At 39.2% G+C, this 23,883-nt stretch overlaps 1 protein-coding gene across 1 annotated transcript; it reads left to right on the top strand.

Moving 5' to 3' along the window:
- Positions 1 to 2,736: 2,736 nt before the first annotated feature.
- Positions 2,737 to 22,411, top strand: LOC131402062 (centromere-associated protein E-like). Its single transcript, XM_058537031.1, has 12 exons — positions 2,737 to 2,813; positions 4,114 to 4,205; positions 6,252 to 6,341; positions 6,460 to 6,578; positions 7,212 to 7,331; positions 7,770 to 7,851; positions 8,012 to 8,079; positions 8,157 to 8,222; positions 18,901 to 18,952; positions 20,466 to 20,553; positions 20,907 to 21,036; positions 22,373 to 22,411. The coding sequence occupies exons 1-12, from the start codon at positions 2,737 to 2,739 to the stop codon at positions 22,409 to 22,411; spliced, it is 1,023 nt and encodes a 340-aa protein (XP_058393014.1).
- The last annotated feature ends 1,472 nt before the right edge of the window (positions 22,412 to 23,883 follow it).

Raw genomic sequence — 23,883 nt, 5'->3', positions numbered from 1 at the left:
TCCCTTGATCTGGCTGTACTCCTCTTCTCACAACCACCCAATAGCAGTAGAGAGAGAGACAGAGATAGGAATAGAGAGGGAAGTTTGTGCACTATCCATCAGCCCTCAGAGAATCGTAGCTCTATGAGAGCAGCTGCTCTGTGGCTTCTCTTTGGCATATCCAAATGGCCAGCATCACTCCTCCTGTGCTTTTCTGCTAGTATTAAGTAAAATAAGGGTGACTTGAGCACGAGCACTGCAATACCGATGGTCGATCTGATAACCAATATTGCTACTGTGACTGATGGGTGGGTAGTGGACACAAGGTGGATCTCCTGCACAAAGGAATGAGTCACGTCCAGGGCAGGACAGAGTAGAATGGCTCGAGATTTCAACATGACACTCAGAGTGGCATACAATTTAAAACTCAGGAACTATTTATTTCTGGAATTTTCCATTTAATATTTTCAGTTTGCAGGTGACTTCAGGTAACTGAAATCACAGAAAGCAAAACCACAGATAAGGGGGAACTACTGGACAATGAAAGGCTGATCCATTATCTAACTGAGTCCTCCCTCTCCAAAGAAACTAGGCATATTCTGTGTACCATTCTAGAAATCATGTATGCATATCGAGACATACAAATATCCTTTGAAAATATCAAATAGGACCACACTGTGCATACAGTCCTTCACTTTAGATTTCTTTCAGCTAATGAAACATCTGGGATGGCTTTCTAAAGTACACATAAAGAGCAATATCATTCTTTTTACTGGCTACATAGTGTTTCATTGTATTGATAAAATGCCATCCACTTAATTAGTGCCATGTTTATTGGAATTTAATGTGTTTTCGGCCATTTGCTACTGTAAACAACGCTGCAAGTAATAGCCTCATATATATGTCCTTGCACAGTCATTCAAATATATCTATCTATCTATATATTTATTTATTTGCTTTTCATTTTTTTTTAATTTTTTGTTTATTGCAGTAACATTCGTTTATAACATTGTATAAATTTCAGGTATACATCATTATACTTCTATTTCTGCATAGATTACATCATGTTCACCACCCAAATACTAATTACAACCCATCACCACACACATGTGCCAAATTATCCATTTCCCCCTCCTCCCTCCCCCCTTCCCCTCTGGCAACCCCCAATCCAAACTCTGTCACTATGTGTTTGTTTGTTGTTGTTATTATCTACTACTTAATGAGTGAGATCATATGGTATTTGACTTTTTCCCTCGGACTTATTTCACTTTGCATAATACCCTCAATGCCCATCCATGTTGTCACAAATGGCGGGATTTCATCACTTCAAATAGATCTATAAATAAAGTCTTAGAATTGCTGGCATACACGTGCCTTTCATATTTTATTGATATTGCAAAATTACCCTCCAAAATAGTTTTATTGAATCAATAGACTTTTCTACTCCTCTAAATAATGAACCGTTATTAGTAACTGCAGGTCATGTTTTTGGTGAGGGAAAGGAGAGAATTCTTTTTTAAAACGTTTGTCTGTGAGGAAGACTGGCCCTGAGCAAACATCCGATGCCAGTCTACCTCTTTCTGCTGAGGAATACTGGCCCCGAGCTAACATCTGTGCCCATCTTCTCTACTTTATAAGGGACACTGACACAGCATGGCTTGACAAGCGGTGCATTGGTGCCTGCCCGGGGTTCCAAGCATGCGAACGCTGGGCCACCGAAGTGAAGCACGCACACTTAACTGCTGCACCACCGGGCGGACCCTGAAAGGAGTTAATTCTTGATGCATCTTAAATCAACTAAGAAAAGGACTGAAAGAAAATGAAATCTCCTACAGAATATGTAATACTTTACTGTGATGCATATTTAAAGCAAAGGAAGGGCCAGCCCCGTGGCTTAGCCGTTAAGTGCACGCGCTCCGATGTTGGCGGCCCAGGTTCGGATCCCGGGCGTGCACCGAGGCACCACTTCTCCGTCCATCCTGAGGCCGAGTCCCACATAAAGCAACTAGAAGGATGTGTAACTATGACATACAACTATCTACTGGGGCTTTGGGGGACAAAATAAATAAATAAATAAATCTTTAAAACAAAGGAGAATCAAGCACTGTTTCTGGGAAAGAATTTAGAATCACTTTCCCACTTCCGCTAATAAAAGTTTCAGCTCATTACTAAGTGAGTTTTTCCACTCTTCGGTAATTCTTTTCCTAAGTCAACCTTTCAGGAACTGACAGCCAATGGAAACAGGAGTTTCAAGAAAAAGAAAGCAAGAGGAGAAACCTAAATCTCAGAGTTTCTAAACAGCACAAGTTTCTTATGTTTCTGGGCTGGGTAGTGACTTGCAACTCGTCGTTTGACTCATTTTAATTAGAAAATAAAGTGTGATTGTTTAAATGTCATAATTCTCTTTTGTTAGTGAAAAAGTTTTTCTGCGTTGTTTTTTCTACAGATTGCAAACTCTTGAAGGGTGCGGTGGAGGATGTGTTTGTAAATGGCTGCCTGCCCCTCAGTGGCTTTCAGCAGGTGACAGCAATTTCTGCTATTACTGGGATAGCGGCTCTCTGCATTCCCCTAGAGCGCTATCTCCAGACCCTTTAACCCCCCTGCCCCCTTTAGCTGAGCATGCGCTGCAGGTGAGAAGCATCAGGAGGCGGCAGCCCATTCAAACGCGGCATTGGGGAAATTGAAAGCTTTAAGCGGGGAGGCCTGGCGCTCCGCAGCTGCAGCGCGGCATCTGGACCAGTTCCCGTTCAAGGCAGGATGGCCAGCAGGATGGCCAGCAGGATGGCGGAGGAGAAGGCCATCACCGTCTGCGTGCGCCTGCGGCCCCTCAGCAGGTAGGCGGCACGACCCGGCCAGGTCCCCGAGGCAGCCCGGAGCTGAGGAGTTGCTCCTCGCCACCCGTTCCCGCACAGCCTTGCACGGTTTCCTTCTTGGTACAGTGACAAGGAGGGGTTGGAGGGTCCCGCTGTGGGATTCGCTTGACTCCGCTGTAACTCAGGCCCCCACCCCCTTGACCCTGCCCCCGCTTGCCCACCCCCCCCAGTCAGGGACGCCTGTGGGAAAGAGCTTCTGCCGCTCCTCACAGGTGGTCCTGGTGCACTAGGCTGTCTCCCCCTCTACTGTGTCCTTGACAGCAAGGCCGAGTCTCTCTTGTTGCACTGGGTTCAGACGGCGCTCAAGACTTCACAGTCAATGGCTGAATTCAGCAAGCAGAATGTTGAATGACTGAGATTTATCAGTATTGAAGTCCATTTTTTTTTTTTGGGGGTACAGTGTAGGTACTACCGTTGTTGCCCTGGGGAACGGGAAGAAATGAAGGCTTTTTGCTTCTCTAATCTCTGCCCCTCCCCAAGAATACAAACACATTTTTCTGTTTGAGAATTATGTGGTAAATATTAGAGTGTTTAATAAATGAGCATATCCAGATGAGGAATTTCCTATTTTTTAGGAGCTCATTATCTAATGCATTAGAAGACAGCTACATAAAGAAACCATTACAATACATTGTGACAAGTGCTATGACAGGCAGGTGGAGAGTGTTTGCTGAGGGCTCATTAGTGCTTCCCTTAGATAACAATGTGGGGAAAGGGGCAGGGCTGGTGTCAGGAAACTCCTGAAAGAATAGTTAAGTTATTTGTTGGAAAGGTAAGCCAGGGTATTCCAGGCACAGAGGGATTGAATCTGTTATCTTGGGGGAACCTTCAGATAGTTGATTTGTATGGAGTTAGGGGGTATATAGGAAGTTAGAGGAAGATAAGGTTGAAGAGAGAAATAAACATGATCCCAGTCTCATGTGCCATATTAAGGATTTCAGATGGTTTTCAAAGATGTTAAGCAGGAAGGACATAATTGGAGTTGGATTTGAATGTCTCTCTTCAGTGGCCAGTACTGGGTAGGGGGAGGGGAGTGGAGAGCTTCCCAAGGAAAGGCCCATGACAGGGCAGGAGGTCGCTGAAACCCCACTTAAAAGTGCTGACCCCTCAACGGGGGACTTTCCACATGGCTCTTGTATATAGTATAGGTCATTAAGATCTTTTGAAATATTCTTCAGAATATGAAATCTTTTAAATTCTCTTTCATGTAACATGACTTCAAAACCAGTTGTATTAAAATGCACTGTTTTTATTCTTTTAGGAAAGAAGCTCTTGGAGGGGCTATGCAAGATCACTGGAAAACTGACAATAATACTATTTATCAAGTTGATGGAAGTATATCCTTCAATTTTGGTAAGCTTATAATAGCATCAAACGGTAACGTATTATTCTTTTCTATTGAGTACAAAAGGCTTTTCAATAATACTGCATTTGTCATTAAAGATCAGACTAAGCCTTCCGTAAACTCCTTCAGTGGAAATTTTAAAAAATTGTTTATCACATATGATAAGTAAGGTAATAAATTGATATTTAAAACACGATTATAGTCATAGTGCCTTATGACTGAAACTAACACTGTTCCTCTTATTTGTTAGTGTATTTGTGGCCTAAGACTCTGTAAGCCCAAAATTTGTTGCTTAATGTCGAGTCATCTTTAAGATGTTTCAGTTTAGTATATTCTTTCCACAATTATTTTCAGGAAAACTCTTGACAGAATAAATAGTGAAGATATTCCTTCTTTGCTAGAATACAGCAGGGACCTACCACCACTTTTGTGGAGCTTATCATATGGTGGGAAGAAAGGCTTTCAACAACTAATTACACTCGTGATGACATAGCTTTGTGGGAGTTTGTAGCAGGGGGTCTAACTAGTCTAGGTGTCTGAAATGGTACCACTTACCCTGGAGCCTGCAGGATGAGTGAGAACCAGCTGGGAGAAAGGGACTTGGAGGCCCTCAACATTGGCTAGGCTGATTTGTGTATTGATTTCCCACACATATATGTGCTGACAATGTGCCAGACACCATTCTAAGCACTTCATGTATATTAACTCATTTATTTCTCCTAACCAGCCTGTGCAGTATGTACCTTCCCATTTTAATGAGGAACTGATACGCAAGTCACACAGCCAGCAGATGGGGGAGTCAGATCTATGTTCCAGCCACACTACCATGTTTCCACTTAGGCACCGTAGAGGACAGTGAGGTCCTCTCAACAACCTTAGGAGTACGAGTGCTTAGGTTGTCGAGTTAGTGTTACACTAGAAACCCAGCATATAAGGCTTTGGAGCAAAGATGTATAGGTTAAAAAATGATTCCTGCTAAAAGACTATTTGATAGTATCAACATAATTTTTAAAAAGGTAAAACAGTGTGTGCTAGAGATTAGAAAAACAAGAACAAGGGATACACAGGCATTCAGACTCAAGTACTATAGGTTGTCAGTGGCCGTGCATGCTCACAAAGGATTTGGACTCACCCACCTGTCTGAAGCTGTTGGCGTTGAGATCTGAATAATCCTGCCATCTGTCCTTGCTCTGAAATCAGGACCCCAACAGCTTTCCAATGGCACTTTGGCTCTCCATATGGTTCCACCTACAAGGGCAGATATGTGGTCATGGTGCGAGCAGTGTCATCACTGAGTTTCTCAAGATGGTCTGTACATTTCCCTCCTGATTTACAAATCCATTCTTGTAAGCTTTCTAATGTGAGGCCACCACTGAAAGAGTGGTCCATTCCTGATGCACTTACAAAAACAGAAACTGCATCCTGGACTAGTGGATTCATCAGTGCAAATGCTGCCCTAAACCCAGCCTTCAGCAGCCAGCCAACCGGCCATTCTCTGTAACCCCTCAGCTTCGTTCAGTACTTTTCTTCCAAATGTCTGCATTTCCTGGTTTAGTTTGAGCCAGGCCTTCTTGCTAGACATGGTATAAACACTAAAATTTCTCAAAGACTAGTAATAGTTCACATTTCCCGAGTATTAACCCTAGGCTCACAGTAATTCTATAAGGAAGATAATATGTATTCATTTTACAGGTTAGGGAATTTAGGCACTAAGACATCAACCACCTTGCCCAAATTCACACAGCTTGTACTTACTTGCAGAACCAAGATTCGCAGACAGTCAGATTCCAGACCCCCACATTCAGCCACTGTGCCTTACTCCCTCTTGAAAGCACATAGGATAACTGACTTGTGTTTTTTTGTGTGTGAGAACCAACACATTTTACCTTATAGAGAAGTGTCTTTTCAGAGGACTACTAAGTTGAAGAAAATATTGCGACAAATATTTTATCATACCATATTCTGACAATTTTATTTCTTTGGGCAACTACTAATTCAGAATGAATGCATAGTTGATTTGTTTGCTTTAACTTCTGTGTTTTTGTTTTTTTTAGATCGTGTCTTTCTCAATAATGAATCGACTGAAAATGTGTATGAAGAAATAGCAGTACCAATCATAGACTCTGCCATGCAAGGCTACAATGGTTTGTATTCACTGCAGAAATGCTTTATTTAGTCTTCGGTGTCTGTTCAACAGTATTGATAGTTTTACACACTCTAGATTCATTTTTATTCTTGCGTGTGTCTGTTTTGTTTCTGCAGGTACTATATTTGCCTATGGGCAGACTGCTTCAGGCAAAACATATACCATGATCGGTTCCAAAGATGATTTAGGAATAATCCCCAGGGCAATTCATGACATTTTCAACAAAGTTAAGAAGGTAAGTAGCTAAATTTCTAGTACATACAGGTAAAAGTAGTAATGTCTTCTCATGGTGAAAGGAAGTATGCTTACAGTTCTCTCTTGGTTATCCACAGGGAAAGAAGAAAGGCAGAGCATAGATTCACTTTTCCCCACAAACTGACTTTATAGAGCTTAAACTTCTTTCATTCTTTCCCTTGCATCCTGAAGCAGTAATACGCCTGCTAAAAAGTGGGCATTGAGAAACAAGAAGTCTTATCACTGCCTTTGAATAGCTGCCAGTGATCATTAAGGAGCAGGAGAGGGTCGATATGGTTAGGAGACCAGGATAGGCAACCTGATGATTTTTAAGGTTCTTATTTGAACATCTATTGGTAGGGTTTTATTTTAAGCTTAAAGAGTTGGGCTAGGCACTCTCCTCTTCTAATGCTATAATACTATATTTTCATTATTTCCAAAACAATGCATTTATATTTGTGTTTATTTTTCTCGATGTAGAACCATAGGGGCTTTTTTTGTTTTGTTTTTTGTTTATTTTACAAAGATAACTTCTCAAAGAATATTTTAATGTTTAATAAGAGCACATAAGCATTCAGTAATAGGTTTTCGTAATTGGATGATCTCTGACGTTTTTACATATTTTTTATTCTAGTTTCCTGATAGGGAATTTCTCTTACGTGTGTCTTACATGGAGATATACAATGAAACCATTACAGACTTACTCTGTGACACTCAAAAAATGAAACCTTTAATAATTCGAGAAGACTTCAGTGTGAGTAACAGAGTTAAGAGAGTGGCTCAACAAATAGACTGACTTAATGAGATTATTGTTCATGAACGTTTACCTTTAATTTCCATATTTTTTAAAGTGTCTCCTGTTTCTGTGATTTGTTTTTTGTCTTCTTACTTGTGTTCATAGAGCTCATCTTTTAAGGGATATGTATCGTTTTTAAATATTGACAGCTGTAATACCTTTGTGTAAGTGTCTAAAAAGAATAAGATGAAGTTAGAATTTGGTGTGCTTTGGTATAGGAAATAAATTGTAAATATCATAGGCTTACTTGTTATTTTTTTTACAGAGTAATGGTCCCCATTGCCCACTTTTACCTTCCACAAATGAATGCTGTAATAGTTTGCACCTTCTTTTTGAGATGCAAACTTTTAAGTGACTTCTATTTCTCTACTCTTCCAATCATTAACCTTGTTTCAGAGGAATCCGTATGTGGGTGATCTCACAGAGGAAGTTGTTTATACACCAGAAATGGCTTTGAAGTGGATCACAAAGGGAGAAAGTAAGACTTTATGCTGTGTTTCTTCAAAACATTTGTAAAAACTATTCAGTTGAATGTATTTAGGCTTCAAACCACACTTTTCTTTCTTAAGTTAAAATAAAAGTTAATGTTTTTCTTTGCATTTTAATGTATGCAGCTGAAATGTGACTCATTTTTACAGAGAACAGACATTATAGAGTTACGAAAACGAATCAGAGAAGCAGTCGTTCTCATGCTATTTTTAGGATGGTAGGTAATTTTCTCTCTACTTGGTCTTTCCAATTAAGAATACACTAATTTTTCTACAAGTTGCCATTTCTGTCTAGATTTTGGAAAGTAGAGAGAAAGATGAACCCTCTAATTGTGAAGGATCTGTCAAGGTGTCCCATTTGGTGAGTGTTGATGAACCATGATGATGTACTCTACAGACCAAAGCAAAGTTTAATTCAGCTGCTGGATCTTTGGTTTCATAAGAACTGTTAACTGAACTAAATAGGCAAAAACATCTATGAATTGGTAGTTTATTCTCATCTGTAGCACGAGATGACTAGTTAACATGTAGGAAGAATTCAAGAGATCTTTCTTCCTGTTCTTTTATGGCTGCCTTCTCCTACAATTTAGATGTAAGGACTGTAGGAGTTGAGGCCTTTCCTAACCAGTAAGCAAATGGGTTTGGGTTTTTTTTTTTTTTTATTCACATTTGAAAGTTAAAGTGGTGATGGAATATGGGGGTACTTTTGTTTATTTCAGTAACACTGGTTTATAACATTGTGTAAATTTCAGGTGTACATCATTATACTTCTATTTCTGCATAGATTACATCACATTCACCACCCAAATACTAATTACAACCCATCACCTCGCACATGTGCCTAATTATCCCTTTTGCCCTCCTCCCTCCCCCCTTCCCCTAGGGTAACCACCAATCCAATCTCTGTCTCTGTGTGTTTGTTTGTCGTCGTTATTATCTACTACATAATGAGTGAGATCATATGCTATTTGACCTTCTGCCTCTGACTTATTTCACTTTGCATAGTACCCTCCATGCCAATCCATGTTGTCACACATGGCTGGATTTCATCGTTTCTTATGGCTGAGTAGTATTCCATTGTGTATTTATACCACATCTTCCTATCCATTCGTCCCTTGATGGGCACTTAGGTTGCTTCCAGGTCTTTCCTATTGTGAATAACGTTGCAATGAACACAGGGGTGCATGTATCTTTATGCATTGGAGTTTCCAAGTCCTTTGGATAAATACCCAGCAGTGGAATAGCTGGATCGTATGGTAGTTCTAGCCTTAATTTTTTGAGGACTCTCCATACTGTTTTCCATAGTGGCTGCACCAGTTTTCACTCCCACCAGCAGTGTATGAGAGTTCCCTTCTCTCCACATCCTCTCCAACACTTGTTGTTTCCTGTCTTGTTAATTATAGCCATTCTGACGGGCATGAGGTGAAATCTCATTGTTGTTTTGATTTGCATTTCCCTGATAGTTAATGATGGTGAACATCTTTTCATGTGCCTGTTGGCCATCTGTATATCTTCTTTGGAGAGATGTCTGTTCAGGTCTTTTGCCCATTTTTTTAAATTTATTTTTATGTTTTTAAATTTTTTGTTTATTGCAGTTACATGGGTTTATAACATTGTATAAATTTGAGGTGTACATCATTCTACTTTTATTTCTGCATAGATTACATCATGTTCACCACCCAAATACCAACTGCCACCCATCACCACACACTTGTGCCGAATTATCCATTTCACCCTCTTCCCTCCCCCCTTCCCCTCTGGTAACCACCAATCCAAACTCTGTTTCTATGTGTTTGTTTGTTGTTGTTATTATCTACTACTTAATGAGGGAAATCATACGGTATTTGACCTTCTCCCTCTGACTTATTTCACTTTCCATAATACCCGCAATGTCCAATAAGTCAGAGGGAGAAGGTCAAATATCATATGAGTGCCCATTTTTTAAATAGGTTGTTCATTTTTTTTTGTTGTTGAGATGCATGAGTTCTTTATATATTTTGGAGATTAACCCCTTATCAGATGTATAGTTTGCAAATATTTTCTCCCAATTTTTAGGGTGTCTTTTCGTTTTGCTGATGGTTTCCTTTGCTGTGCAGAAGCTTTTTAGTCTGATGTAGTCCCATTTGTTTATTTTTTCTATTTTTTCTCTTGCCCGGTTAGACATGGTGCTTGACAATATGTTGCAAAGACTGATATTGAAGAGCGTACTGCCTATGTTTTCTTCTAGAAGTTTCACAGTTTCAGGTCTTACATTCAAGTCTTTAATCCATTTTGAGTTAATTTTTGTGTATGGTGTAGGGTAAGGGTCTACTTTCATTTTGTTGCATGTGGCTGTCCAGTTTTCTCAACACCATTTGTTGAAGAAGCTTTCTTTTCTCCATTGTATGTTCTTGGCTCCTTTGTTGAAGTTTAGCTATCCATAGATGTGTGGTTTTATTTCTGGGCTTTTGAGTCTATTCTGTTTATCTGTGTGTCTGTTTTTGTGCCAGTACCATGCTCTTTTGGTTACTATAGCTTTGTAGTATATTTTGAAATCAGGGAGTGTGATACCTCCAGCTTTGTTCTTTTCTTTCAGGATTCCTTTGGCTATTCAGGGTCTCTTGTCGTTCCGTATAAATTTTAGGATTCTTTGTTCTATTTCTGTGAAAAATGTTGTCCCTGTCTTTGACAGGGATTGCATTGAATCTATAGATTGCTTTAGGAAGTATGGACATCTTAACTATGTTAATTCTTCCAATCCAAGAGCAGGGAATATCTTTCCCTTTTTTTGTGTCTTCTTCAACTTCTTTCAGCAATGTTTTATAGTTTTCGGTGTACTAGATCTTTCACCTCTTTGATTAAGTTTATTCCTAGGTATTTTATTCTTTTTGCTGCAAATGGGATTGACTTCTTCATTTCTCTTTCTGCTACTTTGTTGTCGGTGTATAGAAATGCAACTGATTTTTTATGATGATTTTGTATCTTGCAAGTTTACCATATTCGTTTATTACTTCTAAAAGTTTTTTGGTGGATTATTTAGTGTTTTCTATATATAAAATCATGTCATCTGCAAATAGTGAGAGTGTCACTTCTTCCTTTCAGTTTGGATCCCTGTTATTTCTTTATATTGCCTGATTGCTCTGGCTAGGACTTCCAGTACTATGTTAAATTGGAGTGGTGAGAGTGGGCATCCTTGTCTGGTTCCTGTTCTTAGAGGGATAGCTTTCAGTTTTTCACCATTCAGGATGATATTAGCTATGGGTTTGTCGTGTATGGCCTTTATTATGTTGAGGTACTTTCCTTCTGTACCCATGTTATTCAGAGATTTTATCATATGTGGGTGCTGTATCTTGTCAAATGCTTTTTCCGCATCTATTGAGATGATCATGTGATTTTTATTCTTCATTTTATTAATGTGGTATATTACATAGATTGATTTGGAAATGTTGAACCATCCCTGCATCCCTGGAATATATCCAACTTGATCATGGTGTATAATCTTTTTAAAGTATTGTTGTATGCGATTTGCTCCTTTGTTGAGGATTTTTGTGTCGATGTTCCTCACTGATATTGGCCTGTAATTTTCATTTTTTGTGTTTTCCTTGTCTCGTTTTGGTATCAGGGTAATGTCAACTTCGTAGAAGGAGTTAGGGAGCTTCCCCCTCTCCTCAAATTTTTGGAAGAGTTTGAGAAGGATAGGTATTAAGTCTTCTTTGAATGTTTGGTAGAATTCACCACGGAAGCCGTCTGGTCCTGGACTTTTATTTTGGGGGAGATTTTTTGATTACTGTTTCGATCTCTTTACTGGTGATTGATCTATTCAAATTCTCTATTTCTTCTTGATCCAGTTTTGGAAGGTTGTATGATTGTAAGAATTTATCCATTTCTTCCAGATTGTTGAATCTGTTGGCATATAGCTTTGCATATTGTCCTCTTATTCTTTTGTATTTCTGAGGTGTCTGTTGTAATTTCTCCTCTTTCATTTCTGATTTTACTTATTTGAACCTTCTCTCTTTTTTCTTGGTGAGTCTAGCTAAAGTTTTGTCAATTTTGTTTATCTTTTCAAAGAACCAGCTCTCGGTTTTATTATTTTTTTCTACTGTTTTAGTAGTTACTATTTCATTTATTTCTGCAATGATTATTATTTTTTCCCTTCTTCTACTGATTTGGGGCTTTGTTTGTTCTTCTTTTTCCAGTTCCTTTAGGTGCATTTTTAGATTGTTTATTTGAGATTTTCCTTGCTTGTTGAGCTAGGCCTGTATTGCTATAAACTTCCCTCTTAGTACTGCTTTTGCTGTATCCCATAAATTCTGGCATGTCTTATTTTCATTTTCATTCGTCCCCAGGTATTTTTTGATTTCTTCTTTGATTTCTTCGTTGACCCAATCGTTGTTCAGTAGCATTTTGTTTCATCTTCACCTATTTGTGGCTTTTCTGATTTTCTTCCTATAGTTGATTTCTAGTTTCATACCATTGTGGTCGGAAAAGATGCTTGGTATTATTTCAATCTTCTTAAATTTATGTAGACTTGTATTGTGACATAATATGTGATCAACCCTGGAGGATGTTCCATGTGCATTTCAAAAGAACGTGTATTCTTCGGTTTTTGGATGGAATGCTCTGTGTATATCTACTAGGTCCATCTGTTCTAGTGTGTCATTAAAGGCCAGTGTGTCCTTATTGGTCTTCTGTTTGGATGATCTATCCGTTTGTGTAAGTGGAGTGGTAAAGTCCCCTACTATTATTGTGTTACTGTCTATTTTTCCTCTTATGTCTGTTAATAATTGCTTTATATATTTAGCTTTTCCTATGTTGTGTGCGTCAATATTTACAAGTGTTATATCCTCTTGTTGGATCATTCCCTTGATCATTATGTATTGACCGTCTTTGTCTCTTTTTACAGTTTTTGTTTTCAAGTCTATTTTGTCTGATATGAGTATTGCAACCCCAGCGCTCTTTTCATTGCCATTTGCGTGGAGTATCATTTTCCATCCTTTCACTTTCAGTTTGTGAGTGTCTTTAAGTCTGAAGTGTGTCTCTTGTATGCAGCATGTATATGGGTCTTGTTTTATTATCCAAACAGCCACCCTACGCCTTTTAATTGGAGTATTTAGTCCATTGACGTTTAAAGTAGCTATTGATAAGTATGTACTTACTGCCATTTTTTAACTTTTTTTCTCAGTGTTTTAGTAGACCTCTATACAGAATTGATGGTCTCTTTAGTTTGACCTCTGTCTGAAAGCTCTACTCTTTAACACCGTTCCTCCCTCATTTTATGTTTTTGGTATCATATCTAACCTCTTTTTTGTGCATTTGTATCCATTACTCTCTTATCATGGAAATAGATAATTTTTCCTATTTGTGGTCTTCTCTTTTCCCCTCAAATCAGCCCCTTTAACATTTCTTCTAGCACTGGCTTTTAGGTGACAAACTCCTTTAATTTTTTTGTCTGGAAACTTTTTATCTCTCCTTCCATTTTGAATGATAACCTTGCTGGCTAGAGTATTCTTGGCTGTAAGTTTTTCCCTTTTAGCACTTTAAATATGTGGTGCCACTCTCTTCTAGCCTGTAAGGTTTCTGCTGAGAAGTCAGCTGATAGACTTATGGGGTTGCCTTTGTACGTAACTTGTCTTTCTCTTGGGGCTTTTAGGATTCTCTCTCTATCTTTAATTCTGGACATTTTAATTATGACGTGTCTTTGTGTGGACCTCTTTGGATTTATTTTCTTTGGTGCTCTCTGTGCTTCCTGTACCTGGATGTCTGTTTCCTTCCTTAGGTTAGGGAAGTTTTCATCTATTATTTCATCAAATAGATCCTCTGCCACTTTGTCTCGCTCTTCTCCTTCTGGGACACCTATAACTCGGATGCTAGTGCACTTGACGTTGTCCTAGAGGTCCCTTAGACTGTCCTCACTCTTGTTAATTCTGTTTTTTTTTTTTTAACTGTTCAGCTTGGGTAATTTCTTCTAGCCTTTCGTCCAGCTCGCAGATCCGTTCATCTGTTTCCTCAACTCTGCTTTTGAGTCCCTCTAGTGAATTTTTCATTTCTAGTATTGTATTTTTCATTTCTGATTGGTTCATTTTTATATCTTCCATTTCTTTCTTGACATTCTCACTGAGTTCATCCATTCTTCTCCCCAGATCAGTGAGCATCCTTAACACTCTTTGTTTGAACTCTCTGTCGTGTAGCTTGCTCATTTCTGTTTCACTTAGTTCCTTTTCTGCGGTTTTGTCCTGTTCCCTTACTTGGAAGGTATTCCTTTGCCTTCTCATTTTTCCACTTTTCCTGTGCTCGTGTCTGTGTATTAGCTAGGTCAGCTACATGCCCTGCACTTGGATAGGTGACCTTATATAAGTGATGCCTTAGCAGGCCTGCAGTGTGCTTCCCTCAGTTCTCAATGTTCCAGGAGTGACCGCTATGTGGGCTACGTGTGTCCTTCTGTTGTGGTATGTTTGTTCTCCCTGTAGGCGCCCAGAGAGGCTGAGTTATGTAGTTGTTGTGGGCACTTCAGTCTCTTTATCAGGTGTGGGAAGCCCCAGCACAGTTGGCTGCAAGTTCTAACACCACATTTAGTTTGCAGTATTTCTTTTAAGTGAGTAGGCCCCCAGCATGGCAGTTTGTTAGGCTCAGGGGCTCACAATTGCTACAAGCCTCCAGCTTTTAAGTCTCTTGTCAGCTCTCTGAGGATTGCAGCTGGGTGGGGTTGGCCTCAGGCATGGGAGCACCCAATTGTTTCAGGCTTCGGAAAGTGGGGCAAAACCCCTATATGGGTCTTTGGGAAGCACAAGTCTTCTGCAGCTGACAAGCCCCACCGCCCACAGGTCCACACACACAGTCAACACAGTCCTGGCCCATGTGCGCAACCTCCTGAAGTGGACCCAGTCTCTCCATGGTGGGCGCACCACACACTCCACCACTGCCCCACACTCTCCACCTACTCCTTGTGAACGCCCTGCCCCATAGAAGTGGGCTCGGTCACCAGGCTGCAGAGAATCCAGTCACCAATGTATGCAGGCCCACAAGTTGCCTGAGGGCTTGTTGCTGGGTGGGGCCAACAACAGGGTGGGCTGCCTGCCCTGGCTGAGCTGGATTAAACTGGTGCTCTAGTAGGGGGACAGACCCTGGGCTAGCAGGCCCCAGGGAGAACTCCAATGGTGTCTGTGTCAGCACGCCCACACCAGGCCACAACAATGGCCGCCGGCAATGTCCCAGTTCCTGGAGAGGTCTCACCTCTCACTAAGATGCACTCAGAGCCTATCAGGTGAGTCTGTTTTCACCAAAGCACTGTGCACCTTTCTTTCTGGTGATTTTATGTTGATTTCTGAAACGGGTGTGTTTGCACGTGGGCCCTCTAAACGTCGGTTTTAATTTCTTCGTGAACCAGCTTTTATGGGGGTACTCCCCAATGTTTTAGTAGGAGGCAAAGTCAGATATTATGCCACTCACCTCGATTGTGCTGGGTCCACGAAGTGCCTAGAGCAGGGGCGCTCCCCGGCTCAGGGCCACGCTCCTCCAGGGAGAGCTGTGTACCTTTGGGCTGCTCCCGGGTGGCTGTGAAGCATTGCAGCTCGTGAAGGTGGCATTTTTTTCTCTCCAGAAGGGAGTTTCTGCCTCTTCCACCTCAATTACGATTGTCCTTTGTTGCAGGAGTTCCTCTTATCTAGTTTTCAGTTCTCTCTCAGGGGTAATTTTTCCATGAGTAGTTGTAAATTGTCTGTGTCCCCAGGAGGAGTTGAGTTCAGAGTCTGCTTATGCCACCATCTTGACTTCTCTCCGGATATTTTTTATTATTTATTTAGTTTCAGCCAATAGAATTGAGACTTGGGAAATCAACAAATACCTACGTGGATGGTTATAAATAAATCACATGTTCAAGTTCATTTTTAGGTACAATAAGAAAATAAATTTTAGATTATAAACACAATGTTTATGCTGTAAATCCGTCAGAGAAGGGTGATATCTCATTCATCTTTGTAGCCTCAGCACATTGTACCTAGTTTATCTTCAATACTTGTTTGTTGAATAAGTGAATATAAGCATTATACAAATATTCCTTCTTTCCATATAAGTAAACCCCCATTTCCTTTTTGCTGCACTGTATAAATTATCTCTCATTTTTGTGTTTCCTTCCTATTCCTTACCATTATTGCTTTATTCTCTGTCTTCAGGGACTAAATTCTTTAGCTTGATGTGGGATATGATTTAAGATTATTCTGTTTGATTTGAAAACTTCAGGGAAAAAAGTAATAAATCTATAATATGTTTATTCACTTTTAGATTTTGAAAAGTCAGAGTCTTAATTAAATATCTAATTCTAGTTCACCTCAGTTATTTTATTACGCAGTATAATATTTATTTCAATAGTCTAGTCCTGCTTTAATTTAACAACAAAAAATGCTACAAAACCTAACTTCTGTTTTGTTTCCCAAACCTGGCCTGTGATATTTCAGTGAAATTTTAACTTTTAATAATTTAGCTTTAATACTCTTGACCTATTCAGTGATCCATTTTTGGACTTTTCTCATGTTCTTTGATGCTCTATTATCTAGGGACTTTAGATACCATCAAGTCCAACCCTCCAGACTCCCATTCACTCTAGGTATCTTCTTGGAATGCAGTCTTCCCAGAGAGTCGTTTTCTGGCTCTTTGGAGGGGGCCTTGGTTTGAATGTCTCCTGGCCTTTCTGGGAGAATAATATCCAGGTTCTCTTAGCTCTGATCCTTCCCTGTTCGCTTCTGTGGCTTCTTTTTCCTACCCTCCTAACAACAACACAGGAGTGTTCTGTGGCCTTTCTTACTTCCCATGCTTGCCCTCTGACTTTATGTTAGCATTTCTCTTTTGATGACAGCCGAGTTTTTATTGTATCTAGATCTCTGAGTTCTCATTCACATCTTCCTAAAGATTATAACTGTGTCCCACTGTTAGCTCAAACTTTAGTGTTACTAAAACCAAGTTATTTTTTGTTACCATGGTGAATATTCCTTTTTTCCAGTAGTTTCAGCATTATCCTGGTCATCTAGGCTGGAAACCCAAGTCAGCTTTGCCTCATCTTTTTCTGCCTTCCCTTTTTTCCCATCATCGCCATTTCTTATTGATTCCACCCTTTAGCTTTCCATGGGTGTCATACCCAAGTCCTCATCTCACTTGAATTACTGTATCATTCCACTGGACCTGGCCTCCACGACCTGGTTTTCCTTTTTCAGTCCAATATACAGAATTCTAATGTGGCTAAACTTCTGTTGCATCACTTCCTTAACAAGATCTGTCCAGTCTTAACCAGTCTAAGTTGACATCCTTCTGCTCCACCTGAGCTCCTCCCTTAAAGGTAGATTGGACCTCTTGGTATCTTTGAACACTAATGATTGTTCCCATCTTTATACCTTAGTTCATGCTGCCTTCACCACCACTTCACCCCTTTATTATGTATCTAGGTCATCTGTGGTAGATACTGTACAAGAAACATCAAATTTCTTTGAATATTTTGAGGAAAGAAGTATCTGAGATAGGACTATAAAGCAGAAGTGTATAATGACCTGCTTATCCCTGGAAGTCTCCACAGAGAGAAGTAATTTAAATCTCTGACTTCCTTTTAATGCAGTAAGAATATTTACTGAGCCTTTGCCCTGTTCTGAGCACAGTGCTGAGCTCTGAGATGAAAAGAATAGAGAAGATATCCCTCCATACTTACCGTCTCCACTGCACACTCCCCAGCACAAGCCACGGTCATCTCCACTCAGATTTCTGCACAAGCCGCCTGACTGGGCTCCTGCTGCCACTCTTGCCCCTCTGCAATCTGTTCTCCACCCAGGGCCCACAGGTGACCCTTCAGAAAGTTAAATCAAGATATGTCACTCTCTTGTTCAATCCCTCTAATGGCTTCCCATTGCATTTAGAAAATCCAGTTCTTACTCTTGCCTACAAAGCCCTACATAATCTGAGCCCTTCCTACTTCTCTTACCCTGTCTTGTCCCATCTCTGCTTCACCAACGCTGCCATGCTGCCCTTTCTCTTTCTTGAACACACAAAGCTCATTTCTGCTTTGTGACTGGGTGTGCTGGCTGTTCTTTATTTGGGAGTCTGGGTCCCTTGGTCTTTGCTTGGCTGGCTTCCTCTTCTCTGTCACTGCAGATTTTAGCTAAATAGGAAGCCTTCTCCTGCCACTCAATCCTAAGAACATACTCTGACCTCTCCTCTTCCCTCCTCTGGCACTCTGTTTAAATTGTCTGTATTACCCTCATGGTGATATGTTGCTTATTTGTCTTTTTCTCTCCTCTCACTGACTTTCTCCCCCATCCCACCCCATGCAGAATGTGAGCTCTCTGAGCGCAGGGTCCTTCTTTGTCTGGCTCACTGCCATGTCCCAGCACCTGACATGCTGCCTGGAACAGGACAGGAGGTCACTTGTTTCGGCAAAATTTGTGAAATTAAAGAGAGGCCCATGCTTTTAAAGATGCTACAGTGTAGTCAGAGACATAAATGACTAGCACAACACAGTAAGGGCTATAATAATAAGTCATATCTGTAAAGATCTCTGGGTACACAGTTGAAAGAGCAGTTCATTCAAGGTGTGGGGGAAAAAAGATAAAGTTGGCAAAGCTACACTGAGAAGGTAACATGTGCCTTTGGTGCTGAATAGAGAGTAGGGGTGGACTAGAAGGTCAGAACTAGCTAAACAAACGGAATGGCAAAGTGTAACAGTACATGAGTTGTGGAGCGCATAGTCAGGAGCTCATCCAGAGTTAAGAGTAAGAGATGGCCAGGAATAAGGCTAGAGCAACACAAGTACCAGATTGTGGAGAACTGTGTTCACCATGGTAAGATTTTGAACTTGGTGCAAGAAAGTGAAACTATTCTGGCAACATTATAGAGGATGCGTTATAAAGAAGGAACAAGGTGTAGAGGTCAGTTAGACTCAGACAAGGGAGGCCTAAAGAGTGGGGTGAGAGACTAGGAAACACGGGGTATTCAGATAAGCCATGGATTAAAAACGTTCTTTCGGTAGTTTGGATTTTATTATTTTCAAGTTACCCTTCCTAATGTTTTATTTTCCTCTCTTACAGAATTTGGTTGATCTTGCAGGCTGGGAAAGAGCTGAAAAAACAGGTGCTGAAGGTAATGAAAACTCATGAAATATGTTGGTCTGAATGTCCTGCTGTTCTTTTACAGAATACAAATGGCAGCAGGCATTTTAGAAACTAATAAGGTAATGGTGATAATTTTGTGATAAAAAGTCTTTAACATAAAGAGCAGCTTCCTTATCTGGTTAATTATATTCTTTGGGCTGCTATAGCATCAGTTAAAATGCTAAAACTCTGTATGAGATTTATAGCTGGAAAGCTCCTGAGAGTACCATGGACACCATTATCAGTAAGGAAATTCAGAAAGGTGACAGGGTACAAAATTAATGTACAGACATGAATAACTCATAATAGAACAACCTGTTGGAATATTTAATGTACAAAAAGATCCCATTTACAATAATGACTTAGAAGATGTAATACCTGAGAAGAAACTCAGCAAAAATTGCACAAGATCAAAATAAAGAAAACTTTAAACAGACCTGAAGGACATAACCGAACACTTAAACAAATGGAAAAGTATACTTGGATAGGAAGCTTCAGAACCGTAAAGGTGTCAAGCCTCTCTCTGTGTTAATTTTCTGCAGCCTGACATAGAGACACTCAGCTGAGCATGGCCTGTACTCACCAAAGCAGTGGCTCCTCAGACCTGTGAATGGGAAATGAATGCCTGTTGTTTTAAGCTGGCTTGGTAACAGCAATATTACAGCAATAGCTGACTAAGGCACCTGTGAGATAATCGCTATTCGGAATGATCTTGCAGTATTTTTTGTGTACAGGGTAGACTGAACACCTGCGTGTCCCTCAGCAGGCTGCTGGGTGAATACATTCTGGTAGACCCATACAATGATATTCCATTCTATAAAAAAGAATGAGAAAGACCAGTGTTTACCAATAAGATATATGGTATGTTGCCAAGTGAAAAAAGCAAAGTGCAAAGTAGTGTGTATGGTATGCTACTATTTGTTTAAAAAAGAAAGGGGAAAACTTAATATATATGAACTTGTATTTCTAAAAATCTCCAGAAGAATAAGCTAATAACAGTGGTTTCCCGGTAGAGGGACAGGAACTGAATGAAAGGAGCATAAAAGTGAGAGAGGGCTTTTTCCGTGTGTTTTTGTTTGAGCCATGTGGGCATATTAATAGTTTAAAAATAAGAATGTGTTTGGTTGTGAGCTGCTATGAACTAATTTGGTTGTAAGTCATTAGTTGCGTATATTTGGGGGTTTGGAAAAATAGATTTGAATTGAGGAGTTCGCAGGCCTCTTTTACGACATGGCTTTCTCTCCTTAATCTTTTCTTAGTCATCTTTTTCTTCTTGCTGTTTCTCTGGTGAGAGCCTTTCTGATTCACGTAACAGGTGGGAGAGAGAGAGAGAGAGCGCCTGCTACCTGTGGTAATAAAGGTGGACGCAGATCTAATCTGAAGCCCAGACTGTAGCATCTGACCCTGCAGTTTCTAATTTCTCTCATAACCTACTGATAAGTAAGTTCATAATCTAGTACAGGGGAAAATTTTAGTTTCATTTATTTATTTAATAAATGCAGGTGTGAAACTCAAGGAAGGCTGTAATATAAATCGTAGCTTATTTGTTTTGCGACAAGTGATCAAGAAACTTAGTGATGGACAAGATGGGTAAGTTTATCCCATTGTACATTTACCTATTAATATTAACGTTTTTCATTAGGTGGAAAATTATGATATTTCAGTGACACTCAAACAAATGTACTGATTTCTCCCATATATTCAAAAGCTGCTGTGATTCCATGAGCATGAATTGCTTCTTGTATGTATGACTGTGACCTACTAAGTTTACTTTCTAAATTAAATGGAATATTTTTAGTTAGTAGTTTTGCTTGGCCTCGTGTAACCTGTAAAGAATCAATTTTTTAACTGTAGTTAATTGAAGGTTCTGCATTAAAAACCAACCACGTTTGTTATATAAAAAGTTTTACTCTTTTTTCTTCCCAAACTCGTTCCTCACTCAGTGCTTTCATAAATTATCGAGACAGCAAATTAACACGAATTCTCCAGAATTCCTTGGGAGGAAATGCAAAAACGTGTATTATCTGCACAATTATTCCAGTGTCTTTGAATGAAACCCTGACTACTCTTCAAGTGAGTTTGATTTTTATCTCAACTTACTATGGGGGGAAATTATCTTTCAGAAGAAAAAATTACCTACTAAAATTAGGTACAGTTTTTTTAATTGATATAATATACCTGTTAAAATAAAGTTGATGTGTTGTCTACTAAAGAACATTCCTTAATTTTCCCAAACTTCAGTCATTCATATGCCACCTACACAATTTTGTTCTTCAGTATTTTACTGAAATTGACTTGATTTTTTCTTTAAATAACTCACTTTTTAAATTTAACTTATTATAAAAGGAAACTATATATCAATCCCATAAATGAAAAACTGGTTATCACTTGCAACAAACAGAAGGTGACCCAAAAAACTGGTGGGTGTGTATTTATAACAAAATAATTCTTAAATTCCTGTTAGTGAATTATTGTCTGAAATTTCTCTGAGCCTAAGGCCTGCATTTTCTGTTTTTTTAAAACAGGAAAAGTGAGGAATGTCAGTAGACTATCTATCTCAATGAAGGATTCAGTGTCATTTAATGGTCCCCCACACATATCCTCTTAAAGTTACTTCTGGGGACCAGCCCGGTGGCATAGTGGTTAAGTTTGCGTGATCCACTTCAGTGGCCCGGGGTTCACAGGTTCTAATCCTGGGCACAGATTGACATACCGCTCATCAAGACATGCTGTGGTGGAATCCAACATACAAAATAATAGAGGAAGATGGACACAGGTGTTAGCCCAGGGCCAATCTTCTTCAGCAAAACAAGGGTAGGATCGGTAATAAATGTTAGCTCAGGGCCAAGCTTCCTAACCAAAATAAAAGTTCCTTCTGACACTCATATGTGAAGAAACATTGCTTGAAATAGCTATTGAGCACTGGATCAAAATCCTGCCAGAGAAGCAGATAGAAGATAGAGTCCCTGGCTTCATAGAATTTATAGTCTTATAGGGAAGAAAAGACCTGTCTTCCAACATGCTTGCCATGGATTAAGAGTAAAGTGGCTAATAAGTAGGACAGAGATCAAAGGAAGGAGAGAGTCTTTTGACTGGAGGCAAATCTTTAGAGTAGAAGGAACCTTTGCACAGGATTTTGAGGTGTAGATGGGATTCCAGTGAGCCAGTGTTTGTAGTTTCTTTGTCAGCACCTGTCATCAAGATATTTCTTTGACTCTCCTGAAGACTAGCAGCTAGGATAAATTACGAGCATTGTCACAGGGACATAGAATGCTCTGTGTTCACAAGCATTAAGATACCTGGGAAGAGTATTGATTTTTCTTTACAAAACTTAGTTACGAGGAATCTAAATATTAAGTAAATTAACTTTTCAGTGTCAAACACTTAACTCTCTTGTATTTTTTCCCAGTTTGCCGGAACTGCTCAGTCTATGAAGAATATCCCTTAAGTTAATGAGGTATCAAGTGATGAAGCTCTCCTGGAAAGATATAGAAAAGAAATAATTGATCTTAAAAAACAGTTAGAGGAGGTATGTATGAGCCATGTATTTCAGTAAAGAATATAGAGAGATTTAGAATTGAGAACTGCCTAAATGCCCAGAGCCTCTTAAATCATCTATCTGAGTTCTACAACCTAAATTTAAAACAAATAGTTTTTAATAAGGAGAAATCAACTCATAAAAATTTTAGTTTACTATAAACTGAAAGGTATGGTCTCTTGAAATTATTTTAGATATTGTTTTTCATTTCCAAAGGGCAAAATTTGAGATTTTTCAAATGGGCCAAGTAGAGATGCTTTTTTTTTAGAGATAATTTTTAAAAATTGTCACAAATACATAGAGAGTTAGGTTAAAAAGAGTCTCTATCAATAGTTTTTAAAACTACTTTGTTTCATTTTAATTATCTTGAATTCCTCTTCTAGTCCTAAGATAGCAAGCTAATAAGATAGTGTAATTGCTTGTCATTGTTTGTTTTAACCGTCACGGTCCCCTATTCTGTAAAAATCTTACATTTTAGTCATCTTTTTAAAAATGAGCTAAAATATCAAATGGCGGTCTTATGATAGCACTTCTTTTGCTATAGTTATTCAAGTCTCTGCTTTAAGAATTCTCTGCCTATTATTTATATATTTTCAGTCAATTAATAAATTTGCTGTAACAGCATTGATATCTTATAGATGACATATAGAATAGTGATATGAGAAGAAATGTATATTTTACTTCAAGTTTGAGAAATTATTGATTATGGTAACTGCATGTAGGTGTTCTGTAGGTAGGGCATATTTTACCTCAATAAAATTAAACTTCTCATAGCTCACAAACAAATTTATATATATATATATATTTTTTAATTTTTTGTTTATTGCAGTAACATTGGTTTATAACATTGTATAAATTTCAGGTGTACATCATTATACTTCTATTTCTGCATAGATTACATCATGTTCACCACCCAAATACTAATTACAACCCATCACCACACACATGTGCCGAATTATCCCTTTCGCCCTCCTCCCTCCCCCTTTCCCCTCTGGTAACCACCAATCCAGTCTCTGTCTCTATGTGTTTGTTTGTTGTTGTTATTATCTACTACTTAATGAAGGAAATCATATGGTATTTGACCTTCTCCCTCTGACTTATTTCACTTTGCGTAATACCCTCAATGTCCATCCATGCTTTCACAATGGCTGGATTTCATCATTTCTTATGGCTGAGTAGTATTCCATTGTGTATATACCACATCCTCTTTATCCATTAATCCCTTTATGGGCACTTAGGTTGCTTGCAAGTCTTGGCTATTGTGAATATCGCTGCAATGATCACAGGGGTGCATGTATCTTTACGCATAAGTTTGTAGCAATACAGGCCTATTTCATCAAACAAGAAAAATCTCAAATAAACAATCTAACAATGCACCTAAA

This window comes from Diceros bicornis (assembly GCF_020826845.1).
Source record: "Diceros bicornis minor isolate mBicDic1 chromosome 30 unlocalized genomic scaffold, mDicBic1.mat.cur SUPER_30_unloc_1, whole genome shotgun sequence".
Taxonomy (NCBI): domain Eukaryota; kingdom Metazoa; phylum Chordata; class Mammalia; order Perissodactyla; family Rhinocerotidae; genus Diceros; species Diceros bicornis.
Note: the sequence above shows the minus strand (reverse complement) of the source record. Positions and strands in the feature narration are given on the sequence as shown.